Raw genomic sequence first — 13784 nt, forward strand, 5'->3', positions numbered from 1 at the left:
ACGCTATCCCGAACTCGGTCTCAATCCCACGTCTTCAGCAATGGCCCATGCCATGCCATGCCACGGACCACAACGGAGGATGACCACTGACGATGTCTTCTCTGTGCTCTCAAGCTCGTCATGGTCGCTCCAGAACCCTTGTCCCCCATCCCAGCCCATGCTTTCCACCCCGGTGCCCCAGCCCGGTCACCTTGTTGCTTGCGCCATCGTCCCACACTGTACAGCCGAGTATCCTCGATCGCGCCCGTGTCCGCGACCTCCACGCCTCGCCTTGCTATTCAAGGCAAGGCAAGGCAAGGATATCGAGAACATGGACCCTAGGGGCTGTAGGCAAAGAATGTCTAGTCTGAGCGGGCACGCTGGCGGAATTAACCAGCGAGAAAGCAAGAAGTCGATTTGACTTGTGCGGATCGATTCGGTACAGGACAACTTGATGATCAAGGGATCATGATGGGCCAAGGGACCAAGGGTCACGGCTGGCCTACTATGTTGCTATTCACAGACATATCACTTTGTAATGGGTGTTATGTTGCCCACCACGCCTCAACGCTGCTGCTTTGGGCCCTGGCCTTTGGACTCTGAGCTCTGGGGGTTTCGCGCTTCAGTTCGTCATTATCTCCTGTTCTATGCAATGGCTGTGATAAAAGAGGCCCTCTTCCTCGAATCTCTCCCGCATCTTTCACTTTTGCTCCTTTCCTCTGTTTTCCAACTTCACATTTGCACGGCGTCCTTCAGTGTGTTCCTCTCAGGGAGCACGCTTAGTTGTGCGGTGTGTTCTCCGTTCTCTACTCTTCGTTCACCAATTGGTGTCGGCCGCCGACGTCACCAAAGCTACAGTACCAGGCCCGACGAGCAACGAACAACGCAGAACGAGAACGCTCCGACCATCCGGGCCGACATCTCCACCCACAACGTCTCCAGCAGGGCGGCTTGGCTTGAACTTGGTCGTCGATGTCGTTGTCTTAGCTGGCTCTGGCTCTGTAGCTGAAGGCGCCAAACCCGCTTGTGCTGTGCAGTCTGCAGCGTGCACCAGAAGAAACCCCGGTCCTGCCGCCGACCTCGTCCGCCCATCCATTTCAGGTATTCCTGCGGCGCACTCCCTCTCTACGCCCACCACTACAATCTGCATCGCACCCCCAGGACCCAGGGTTACAGTAGCGAGCGATCCAACCCGGCCACAAGCTAGGTCTAGGAACCTACTGTACCATACAGTTCCAGAGGAGACCCCAAGACACCCCAAGGCAAAATTACCCACCCACTGGCCGGTGTATCTCCACTCCGTTCCTCTCTCATCAATTGGTTTTGTCCAAGTTGCCCTCGAAAACTTTTATTATAGTCTTCTGCTCCCACGTTCATTGTCTGGATTCGTTTTTCAGCCTCTTCCAGCTCTGCCTAAGCTCCGTCGCGATATGTTACTGAAACTTAACTGTCCGGTTTAACAAAGCTTTCTCGACCCAGTTTCCCCAACCTCAATCCACTTCCTCTATTAGCGTGGGAGCGCTTTTGCGGGACACTTACACACAAGCATTGGATATTGGTGTCGATAGAAACCCACCATATCCTCCCTCCACCTTGGCCGGACCGAGCATACTCGACTCGAACTTGGTCACTTTGGATCCTACATATCTGGCTTTCGTCAAGAAACGACAGTTTCCACGATTCTCTAGTTCGCCGTTTAACCTCGAGCCGACTGCACCTTGAGCCAGTCTGCACCCGCCAAAATGATAATTGATGGAGAAAAGTATGCTTGCGAGGCGTGCGTTCGCGGCCACCGCGTGAGCAATTGCCAACATTCTGGTAAGTCAAGACTCCAGACTTGAAGCATGTATGGGTTATTAGTCCCGTTCATAACCTTTGCTGGATATAACTCCAGCACTCGCCCATGGACATGTGTTCAGCTTAGCTCTGTTCTCTGTTACTGACCACAATCCTTGAACAGACCGCCCACTTCAACATATCAACAAGAAGGGTCGACCAGTTTCCCAATGTGCTCACTGTCGCGCCATGCGTAAGTCGCGCTCTGCTCACGTCAAGTGCGACTGCGGCGAGAAGACAAGTAAATGTGCCCACTTGCAGCCAGCCGTTGAGGGGCACACTGGTGAGCTTCCTCTGGTTTCTCGAGGTGTCACAGACCTCGAGACGCTCGACACAATTCGCATTTTCTAAAACTTTCGCAGAGACATGTTGCTGTAACCATGGTGGTCACTGTAGCTGCTCCCATAAGAACGAGCCTGCTCTTGACACCGTTCCTGAATCTGACTCGGAGCGGGAGTCTTTGACCCTTAGCATTAGTGGCCGCCCGAAGCCTCCGGGTCGACGACGCCGAGCCAATACGGTCCACTCAGACGGTGTCTTGACCTTCGATCAGCACGGCAACCACAAGCCTGCTCACCGAAGCAACCGGGTATCGCAAAAATGTGGCCCATATCAACTAAACAGGGTGAACTCAGCTCACAGCACTGGCAGCTTAGGCGCCGACAGCATGCTGCAGAAGAGCACACGGGAACCTCCCAGTAGCCGAGCACGCGCTGCTACCAACCGAGAGCGTAGGGTCAAGTCAGAAACCGCATCGCCCCTGATGAGCGGTGCGAGCAGCTTCCAGAACCTCAATGGCAACCTGCCTCCTCTGGATCTCTCGGGCATTGAGTACCCTCCTTATATGGCTAACAGTACATTCGATCTGTTTGGATCTGGTTTCAATTCGGAGACAGATGCCCCCATGTACAGCGCTGGCCTCAGTGCTGCTTCAGTCGACTGGAGCCACTACGATCTTTCAGAAATGAAGGGCGAGAGTTTCACGCCCTCCAGTTATAGTCAGGCCGGTACTCAGAGCTTCAATGGCCTCTTCGATTTCGGTAGCGGTTCAGAGCACCTTCCTCACCTGGCAAACACTACATCGACCTCGGGCGAGGTTTCCGAAGTGGAAGATTTTCTTCCCGGAGGAGACGGCGACTATGACGGCCTAGACGGATTCAGCCGTGCCGATAGTTTCATCCGACAGAACGGCAACGTTATGGCGAACTCGACCGATCTCACTACCATCGACTATGACAGCTTCTACAAGGGAGCAGACAGTGGCCCTATGGCGGGAGCGGGTCTATCCATGGTTGAGGACGACCCTGCCTTCTGGATGCCCAATTATAACGAGGGCATCACTACAATGGACGAAAGCCCCGAGCCTCTGGGCCCTGCTTCAGTGCCTAGCTTCTGGGGCATGTGAGAAATTATCGAGGTTTCGAATATTTGGCGTACACAATACCCATTCGGTTTTTTTTTTATTTCAAGTCATTAGGGTGACGCACCGGCAGGCGTTGAAAAATACTATACGAATTGAGGTCATGAGAGGCATGGCTTCTTTTACTCATTTCGCGTGAAGAGCGCAAACATATATACGTTTTATACAGAGCGAATCTACGCTCACAACCACCCGCAAACCAATCGCATCTGCATGATGCCTGGGTTTCTTGCGGTGATGATTACGACAGACAACACTCTCATCCATGAAGTAGACGGTTTGAGAGTGTTGATGAGCATGAGTTTTCCTACTATCGGCTGGGAGGGGTGGAAAGGATAGAGCAGGCGCAGATGGCTTTCTGAATTATACAAGAAGCAGAGCAAGGACAAAGAAGAGACGAGCTGCGCAATTTGTTTGAATGATTTAGCTGGCGAAAAGAAATGTGATCAAGACGAGACAAAATCCAGTTTGAAAGCAATGGCAGACGGACTATGGCAATCAGTCCAAGAGAAGAAATCAAAGTTGCACTGGCGGCCTGTCGAATTGCGCTCGATTTTATCTACATTGGGAATTCACAAGCTGAGTGATGCAAGGAGGAGGGAGATTGCATATTCTAGACTCGTTTGTCAAGCAGTTATTGCGTCTGTTGACTCAATTGTTCATCGTTTTTTGTTATTTCTGGTTCGGTGTTTCTGCTTCTGGTCTCAAACCGGGTATGGCGAAGAGTACTCGACATGACTTGATTTAACGCAATAGACTTTTATGACTGAGGACCAAGACCAGCCGAGTCGAGGTCCATGAGCCAACACCACCAAATACCGTTCCATCTTACATATTTACTTACGTTGGGTGATTGTGTCGACATGCATTGAAGAACACTGACACCAGCTTGCTTCGACGTCGACGATATCACTTGTCATTGCTTCCAACACAACATCACACGGATCCCATTGCAGCCCGTCGTCGGACGCCCGGAGACGAAGTGGTTCGACCAGCCAAGTTGCGTGGTGCACGGGATATCCAAAAGGATGCGTTTTGCTGTCTAGGGGTCCAATGCAAGAGGTGTTCGACCAACGACAATGGCAGGTCTCCAGGCCTGATTTCAGAAACAGCCAGCGTTTCTTTCATATTGTTGGTATCCTATAGGCCCGCACCCGTGCCGCCACAGATGAGCACTCTATTTCCCCGTCATTTCTTTTCCTCCCCATGATTCCAGGGATCCCCAAGCCGGGGTCAACAGGGATAAAGGAAGACGTGGCACTTGGACCAGGACATCATCATCCATCTGCATTCGATGTGTCTTGCTTTACGTACATACAAGCTCTGCTGATGTTCCTGATTGTTTCCAGACAATGTCGATCATCCGAGGTCCCCATGAATAAACGGAATAAACGGAGTAGTACGGAGGCTGGAAACTGTCATGAAAGATGTCACCAGAGACCCCACACACATGAAAGATTCTTTAGCACCTCTGCATGTACGCTACTTGCTTTTCTCGAGCTCGGAGGTGCATACAGATAAAACAGACAAATGCACTTTGCTTTTTCCGTGCTCTGCTTCTGTGTTGTACATGCATCTAACGGTCCATACCGGGCCCGGGCCGGCACAGAAGCATCAGCTCAGAGATGCAGGGCCTGGCCTGGTCTTTTTCTTCCTGGCATGCAGTCCAAGATGCATTTGGAGGGGCGTACAGCACATGTACGTACTTCATATCAAGCAAAGAAGGTTTCTACACTGCTTCTGAAAATGGCAGTCAGGTACGGTACACAAAACATGTGTCTCGCATGTATCGGCCACGACAGCCAACGACACAAGCTAAGTACATAACTAACAACTTGGCAAGCAAAGCATAGCCTCAAGGATTTCAGTCTAGCCTCTTTATCGTTTGCACGGCTAAGCTAATAAGCGGAGTCAGAGTCTCCACGTACCTCGTTACTAACTACTAGGTAACCTTTGTCTTCAACTACGGACTACTGACCGACGGCTTCACAACCAATTCCTGTTAACCCTAAGTCCCTAACTAACAACTAGTCTACCGGTAGTCGAGTGGGAGAAGCCTCTAATTCGATAGAGACCCATTTACGTAAACTCAATTCTCCCATTACTCGTTTCCCGAACCGTCGGATTTTTTTAGCCTGGTCCGGTACTCGGAGATGGGAAGAGGTAGTGTCGATCAGGTACGGCTAGAATATGCAAGAGTTTGACTTTGTCTCCCTCGACGCTATATAACAGTTGGAGCCATGATTGCCCAGACAAGGTTATGACAGCGTGGGAAAAACTCTGTTCTGGAACCGCTACTGCACACAGAGTTGAACTTCGACTATGCAGCTTTGTGATAGGACAAGTATGGGATTACGAATATCAAAATTGATATGTAACTATCAAAATAGTATCTCAACAAAACCAAACGCCATCGTTCATGGCGCAAGCTTGGCACTATCATCTACCGTCATCGTTCCGCATTTTTCGTGACCCCCGTTTAACAAATACCAAAAAGGGGGAGTAATAATCATACAAGTCCCATTGCCTAAGAATGGTCATCGACTCTCCACAAGTGTGTGTTCAGTTCTTGTTGTGTTTCTTGTTGTGTTTTTTGAATGATGCTCTACGCCATATCCAAATACCCTGATGCCAAAGATGGCCCAAATGAGATATCATCACCTCCCGGTGCGATGCCCTCGTGTGCAGTGGCAAGATCTGCCAGGTGTTGAAGGCCTTGGCTCGCTGCCGCTTCCACTGACGATGTTGGACGCAAGAATTCTGAAAGTTTGTCGCGAACACCATTCCACATTTCGTTGGGCTTTTCCACAATGTCCTTGATCAACTGTGTAGCTTCTTCTCGCGACTTGTCGATCTTAACAAGCTTCGCCAGAGACATCGTGATAAGAGACACAAAGTGATTGACAAGTGGACTGCGCAGGTGCTCGTTTGCAAAGAGAAGGTTGATCACTTCCTTGGTAGGCCATAAGGTTTCGGTCGGCGTAGCGCCTGGTGTCAAGAGCACAACCATGAGCTTACAGTGCCAGTACGCCAGATGCACCACGGGATGCGACGTAGCCAAGATATGCGCAGGAAGATCTTCTCGGTAGTTCTCAACATAATCTGCAAGTATGCGTGCCACTATCTCCTCGGTTGTAGACATTCCCAGCTGCAATGTGAAGATAGCTTGCCACAGACAGTTAAGCAGCTTTGAGAGTCCTGGAGTCCCGGTCAGCGATCGACAATTACCTAGGATGAACTAATTATCACTTACGAGCAAGGTAAAAGCACACGTCTCCCAAAATCTTCTCCAGGCCCGGAGGAGCGACAGTACTATTGTTGGGTATCATTGGCGGTTTTCCTTTGCCGACAGCTTGCCAACGGTCCATCAGGATCAATGACCACCATATCCGCACTGACAACTGGTCATCTGAGTCCGAGTCGGACTCCAAAACCAACTCGACGGGAGTGTATCGCCATAGCTTAATCGAATTGGCCAATCCAACCGCACGAGAAAGCAAGTACGGCAAAGTTGGTGATGAACGCCAGTCTGCGTCGATAATAAGGAGCAATAGCGTTTGGGCATGCACAATATAGGTGGCTTGTGTGGCATGGGTTTCATCGCTCTCGCGTTCCATGAGTAGGAAGCTAGCGAGCTTTGTGTCACCGCCGGATCCTACGACAGCGGGAAGAGCATTGGCAAATGCATTCTGGACCGACGTCGGGCACTGGGCGAGTAACTCCTGCATTCGACTCTTTGTGCTTGGCAATATCGGATACACAGGGCCGACAGTTGACAAATAACTGAATAACGACATGTTAGTTGCAGGAAAGGGTTTCGGCGACGGATCACTAACCTCTGTAGCATGCTTTCGTCGATGTCAACGGGCTCATGGGTATCTGGCATTGACACGTCCATAGCAGCCACGGGAGGTTTAGAGGGCGTACTGTCTGGCCTGATGGATGTAGCTTGTGGTGCCAACGAGTTGTTGTTGTTGTAAGCTGAATATGCTTCAGAAGTCCCTGGCGAGGCCTGCATCCTGTGGTCCGAGCCCCATGGCATTTGTCGCGAGGGTGTAACATAATCGTTTGTCGAGATACTGGAAAAGGGTCGTTTTCGAGCAGCCTCCTCGCCTTGGCTTTGCCGAGGTCGATCTGTGGAAAAGAGTCTGTCGATGTCGTCTTGACTCAGACCTCCATCAGACTCAAGCTTGTTTTCGATGCTATGGATGCGATCTGCAAGTTCTTTGATATATCTGTTGAGGCTGTCAGTCTCTACGTTTCAGTGCGTAATTACTTGCAAGTATCGGTACCATACCCTTTACTTGGACCCCTTTTCTGCGGTACGCGGCTGAATAGGCATCTAATGGATGACCTAGCACAACTGGAACAGGGTGCGTCCCCAGTATCCGACTGGGCGTCACACTTAATTTTTTTCCTCCGGCACTCATCACATGCCCTTGACACCTTTGATCGTTTTCTGGGTGGGATGCTGTTGTCGATGGGGTATTGGGGGCCCATCGATGGCCCAACAGAAACAGACATGGCGTGCGATACCATTTGGTCGCTCGTCGGAGTATCGTGAACATAGGACGGTGTCTGCTGCTGCTGCTCGGGGTCAGGGTGAGGCATGATGCTTCGCAGGTTGGGGTCCTCGACGTTCATGTTGGGGTCTGTGGCTGACATCATGGGTGCTCCAGCTAGACCCTGGCCTAACTGGGCTGCCAGCTGAAGCTCTTCCAGATTGGCAGGACGAGGGACGTGCTGCTGAGGGGTTTCCGGTTCTGAAGGTTGCAAGTCATTCTGATTGTGCTCTGGAACTTGCACGTGTTGTACTTGTTCCGGCGCATGATGGTCTGACTGATCATGATGAGGCTCGTGATGGGACTCATGATGCTCATGATGCTCGTGCTCTTGGTGGTCTTGAGGGACGTCTCGGCCACTGGTGTTGTAAAAAGGGCCAGCTTCCATTGCCTCGGTGCCGGGCGAGGGATATGAGATATTGGCATCCTCTGCCTCGTTTTCTAGCTTTGTACTCATGGCTACAGCTGGCTTGACATGCAGAGGGTACAGTCGGTTGGCACTCGAGGTATTTTACGGGCGAGGACGATCGTCAAATCAACACAATATGCGGATATGAGTATTGACAAGCGCAATGCTTGAATTGTTCCAATAATGAGGCGCGATATGACGGCGTTGCACCAAATTAAGCCCTGCGCGACGCGCGACGATATCACTGGACGAAGCCATTGTTAGCAATAGTTCGACGCGATGTTGACCAAGTGCACACGATCGCGAAGCAAGCGAGGGATGTCACGGAAGGTGATTTTGCAGGCAGACGCGACGACATGATTGTGTTCGTGCTGTTGGTTAGGAAAGATATATCCTGGTCATGGCGACTTACACGACTCTTGTTCTGGGATCTCGGAGCTGGATAAATGCGATACGACGGCGACGCCTCGACGGAAGAGGAAGAACTCGGCCCCGATGACTTGGGGATGGGCAGCCCTTGTGTGGGTGTTTTTGACAAGATCACGGAAAAGGAAGAATTTTTCGGAGTTTGGCGGGAAATGCTCGGCCTCAATTTGTGCTCGCTTAGTCAGCTACCCTGGAGCTTAGTTTCCTAAACTGGCAACCACCATTTAATCGAATCGATGAGGCTTTCATTGTCAACTTGATAAAGCAAAAAGGTGAATTCGGGTTTCCAGGATATATGACATTCAAGTCTCTCGCAGCCGCTCTAAATTATCAGCTCGTGAATATTCATGTATAATACCAATACATCCCATCTTGCTATTGGCGGTCAATCAGATGGGAATATCTCAATGCAGACACAGATATATGCGCAGTCGCAGTATCGCTACCCTGAACAGCAACTCAATCATGAGAACCGCCGTCAGAAACACGCAACCCCTAGAAACGACAGGTAAAAGCGGCCTATGAATTTCCTGGGATATATTGACTTACGAACGCTGGGTTCCCGAGACTATACGTATACCAAGGGACTTATGACAAGCCACGATGGAAGTTAAAGGAAGCTGGAAATTGGAATACTAAAAGCTTATATGGGGTGGAATAAAGCCCGTGCGACGTCACTAATAAATGCATCCTTCCGGGGAATGGTGAATAATCATAGTTGATTATACGGAGTCTCCTCCAAGCTTATTCCCTCCCGAGGTGTTTCCTGAAGCTTGAAGTCGCCTGGGTAGGTAGGTAGGCAAACATGCCGAGACCAGTCGGAGGGCGCAACTACGTAGTATATAGGATCGAAGCGAATCCAATACCCAAAACAAATTGTGAGGTGAGATTCCTTGGCACCTGAACATTAGCTAGTTAGTAAACAACAGCCTGCCTATCTCTCGTTAGCGCGCCTGGAAATGTTTCCGCATTTGCTCTGTAGCCGCAAGATCTTCATTAAGGGACGAATTGAAGATGCGGGATGGTGTGTTGTAGTTCGAGCTTAAAGCTTAAGTTAAATACATACGTATTACGCGGTGGGAGTAGAGGTCACAACATGTTACTTATAAGTTACATCGGTGAAGAGGTAGTTGGGTTGCAGTAACATTTTTGTTAATTCATCGTTAATGCTATCTCGCGTTCAGAGCTTCCTAACAGGACTCGGTCTTTCAACGGTTTCCGACGCTAGGCTCAACACTCGATGCAGCCGGATAGAGTGAAGGCATGTATTGACATTGAGTGATATCTGTGATAGTGTCTTCGATGCCAACACGGAATGAGAGAATGGGAAATACAAGTTGACAAGAAGGGTACTGGATGAGCGCAAATTGAATGGCTAGTCAGTTGTCATCTCAAAGGGTTCCTGTAATGAACTCATATTGGGATTTGAAAGGCACTATTGTACGAATACAATGGTGCATATGCTGCTTGGACAAGAATCCACCTGTAAAAGGTAATTGGTAATCATCATCACCAAGGTTTCTAGACTGACCTGTAGAAGCCCCGGAATTCCCCCTAACTTGGGTCTGGGAATATGGGGAGAAGAGCCCGAAAAACCTCAACTGTTAGAGTTACATTACCAAGAAAATGCTACCCGCCCATGATATACTGGCACATATGTAGATTGGAAGCCATATATGATACAATCAGAGCTGTTAAGCTTTCGGATCTGCTCTCTGGTGTATCAGGATGCTAGCTACGGAGCAAGGCCCTGTCAACACCACGACTGAATGGTACGTTGAGACTTTGGAGAAGTTGTCTCAATAACCCCTGGCAGCCACATTCTCGGCGTTGTTTTCCGCGGCGGAGGCTAGCGGGTAAGTCAATACCCTTGTCATCTCAGATGAGGTCCCCGCTTGATTGTGAGGAACAATCAAGGATCGATCATCAGCGGTTGGTTAAACGAAGTTACATATGTTTTCTTCTGTTGGTCTTTACTTTGTTACTCCAGACGCAGCCAATGAGACAAGGAAAGCTGTCTGATAACTCACAGACGAAACGTCCCTCGATGAATGTTATGTGATTAGTGGCGTGTCGGTGACGAAGTGATGAACCGAAACTGCTTGCTTTTGTTGCCTCGACGATTGATAAGTGACTGGCAAACAACAGCCCGCACTTTTTACTGTCGCTTTTGCTTTTGCACTTTGGGGTTAAGGAAACCACAAGTCGAACCGCGACCTTTCATTTTGATGCAGCTGAATAACTACAGTCTCTGGAATCCACTTACACGAGCAATTTGACACTTTGAACGAAATATCTCGACTCAGTGACCAAAGTTGTCCCGAGTGAGAGGCCGGAGGCGTTCAAAACATGGAGACTTTTGAACAAGCCCAGGGATAGGAGAGTGGGTATTTAGAAGAGTTCCGGGAACTCCTAGTGGGCCAAGGAGCGCCATAACAGCCCTGGAAGCAGAGTATGGTTGCAGCCGGAGCGGCAGTCGTGGGATTAAAATGCTTGGATTGGATGGGCCAATTTTGTTGACGATTCCAGAACGTCTCGAGTCTTTGTCTTCAAGCAGCGGCCCTTTGTGCATCTGCCAGAGCGAGTAAAAGGATGGGACGGGAGGTTCTAGAGCCCTGCATCTCGTCTTTCTTACTCGGGCTTTCTCTCGATTAGCTTGATCTTAATCAAGCCATGTCCCCTAATTGCTCTACCTTATGCTTGCTTACCTTGGGTTATTATGGATACGTATTTGTTGAAACGACCCGACCCTACTCCGTGATAATTCTCCTTATACCCGCGCTGATGTTATGGATCCCTGAGTTAATTACCCTATTAACCTAGCTCCCTAGTAGGGCGGCAACTGGAGGTACATACGTATGGATATGTACGTACATACTACGTAGTATGTATGGATTTTACCCATGAACCTTGTCTCGCTCGCTCGTCTCATTAGCAATGCGTGCGTGCGTGCGTGCGTGCATGCATGCAAATGCAAATGCAGGGCAAGGCAAGCTTGTTAGTTGATTCGGCGATATGACAACCGCAAAAGTCCCTACCCTGGCCTGCCTTGACTTACCTCCTTTGCTTCTAAGGTTTCCTACTAAGTTTATTTCGTAACCCGCGCGTTACCTTACCTTACCTTGCCTTACTCTCTACTGTAGCATCCACTCGCTCGCTTGTTCGTTCGTTCGTTCGCGTTCACTTTCTTTTCTCTTGTCTCAGGCAATTTTGATCTCCGAGTATCCCGTCTCTCCCTTTTTTTCTTTTTTGTTGAAACGCCCTTGTTTCCTTGAAATGGCATCATCAGCTGCCTGTCTCTTGCTGTAGGGTGTCGGTTTATTCTCTCTCTTTCTTTCTTTCTCTCTCTCTCCTACTTCACTCTTCATTCTTCAGCAACATCACACTTTCAACTGGAGCTTACACAGCGGCATTACACTTTCAATGACGCAGACAATAAACCTTCTCCGTCGTCCCACAGCAGCTGATCTACCTTGTAACTTTTTAAGTTGGGTCGCACAATTGTCGACGCCAACCTCACTCATCCCAACATGTTGCTAAGCATGGATGTCATGAAGGTGCGGGATTGGACCTATCTTGAGGACCCCCCTCAAGACATTGGTCCAGCTCGACATCTTCTTGAGGTTTACAGCAAGATTCCTTATAGCGATCTAGATGGCCACATACGCCGCGTTGTAAGTACATGTCCCCCAACACTAGCACATGAGCTGACATGACCTTCTGCATTCAGCGAGAGAAGGCCTGGTGTATCTCACAGTACCCTTGCGTTGGGCGATGGAAATTTCTCTACATCCCGGATCCCAAAGATCCTCGCTACCAACAGGCTCTTTTCCGCCTCAACGTCGCCGGCTCTAGAGATGTCCTTCTTGATCTGGGATGTGGGGTGGGACAAGTAATTCGGCAGTTTCGTGCAGATGGAGTTGACGGCGCTCAACTCATTGGCACCGACTTGCAGTCCAAGTTCATCGATATTGGCTACGATTTGTTCCAGGACAGGCACTCCCTCGGCGCAACATTTGTTGCGGGCGACATGCTCGATCCCGCCGACAAGGAGATGGCTTTGTTGCGTGGCAAGATCACCATGGTTCACGCAGGCAGCTTCTTTCACCTCTTCAACTGGGTTCAACAACTTTACATTGGCAAGCGTGTCGTCGAATTCCTTAGGCCCGGCACCAAAAATGCATTGATATATGGTCGCCAGGTCGGCACGAACCATCCAGGGCCGTCTTCGACTAGCACGCGATCAGCTTATTTACACGACCAAGCGAGTTTCCAGCGACTATGGGATGAAGTCGGAGCCCTCACCAAGACACGATGGCAGGTGCAGGTCGAACCTACTGGAGAGCCTGTCTCCAAAGTCCCTGGATTCAGCAATCACGCATTCCCCGTCAATTTCACCGTCTACCAAGTTTCATGAGAAATTGCTCCAATGCGATTCGCATCATAGCAACTTAACCGGAATGAGCGGCGATCGCATTACGACCCCGGTCCCGCCTCATTTCTCCTCTTATCCGGCGACTTCGACCCTATCGTGAAGCTGACATTCTCCCAAGCAGCTTTTCTACTTTGGGTTGGTCCGCATATCGACTCATACTAGCGTCTTCGCGTTTAGTATTCCCGGCCAGATCCACGACCAAGACCACGAAATGATGAAGGCATCGAATATTGTGTACTTTTTGGCTCGTCTGCACTTATTTAGACTCGGCGACTTACAACAATCGAACCGCGAAGGTACCGCTGATCAACCCTATCTCGGAAGAGAAAGTGGTCGCCCAGCCTCTCACCGACCGGACTCGGCAGTCTCCGGTTGCAAAAACGTCTTTTGTGCTACAAGGATTCTCGATCTACGGATGCTCTCCCGTGATTCCTAGGACTCGAGGACAACTTTTGCGTCATGATTTCGTGACACAAGCTGGCGGCTTTACTATATGTAACCACAAACTCCAGTCAATGACTTACTCAGCAGTCAAAACCACTTTGGGAAGGTGTTGGTCTGCTTAGGAGATCATTAGGCACGATTATTGATTAATGATACACGATGATACTTGGCGGCTGGGCAACGCGCCGCGTTTTTATGCTTGGGCACTTGACTCATGCTAGTCCTTTTTTACGGCGTTTAGCGAATAGGTATAGAACAGGTTCGAGATAGAGG

The 13784-nt window shown here is 49.8% G+C and overlaps 2 protein-coding genes across 2 annotated transcripts; both read left to right on the forward strand.

The window, feature by feature from the left end:
• Positions 1-1721: 1721 nt before the first annotated feature.
• On the forward strand, positions 1722-3220 carry FTJAE_3866 (transcription activator CUP2; the record flags this gene model as incomplete). Its single annotated transcript, XM_037350210.1, has 3 exons — positions 1722-1797; positions 1940-2008; positions 2178-3220. 3 exons carry the CDS (start codon positions 1722-1724, stop codon positions 3218-3220), a joined length of 1188 nt encoding a protein of 395 aa, XP_037209032.1.
• Positions 3221-12162: 8942 nt separating this feature from the next.
• FTJAE_3868 (uncharacterized protein) lies at positions 12163-13049 on the forward strand (the record flags this gene model as incomplete). Its single annotated transcript, XM_037350211.1, has 2 exons — positions 12163-12306; positions 12363-13049. 2 exons carry the CDS (start codon positions 12163-12165, stop codon positions 13047-13049), a joined length of 831 nt encoding a protein of 276 aa, XP_037209033.1.
• Between the last annotated feature and the right edge of the window lie 735 nt (positions 13050-13784).

This window comes from Fusarium tjaetaba (genome assembly GCF_013396195.1).
Source record: "Fusarium tjaetaba strain NRRL 66243 chromosome Unknown NRRL66243_c0000072, whole genome shotgun sequence".
NCBI classification, from domain to species: domain Eukaryota; kingdom Fungi; phylum Ascomycota; class Sordariomycetes; order Hypocreales; family Nectriaceae; genus Fusarium; species Fusarium tjaetaba.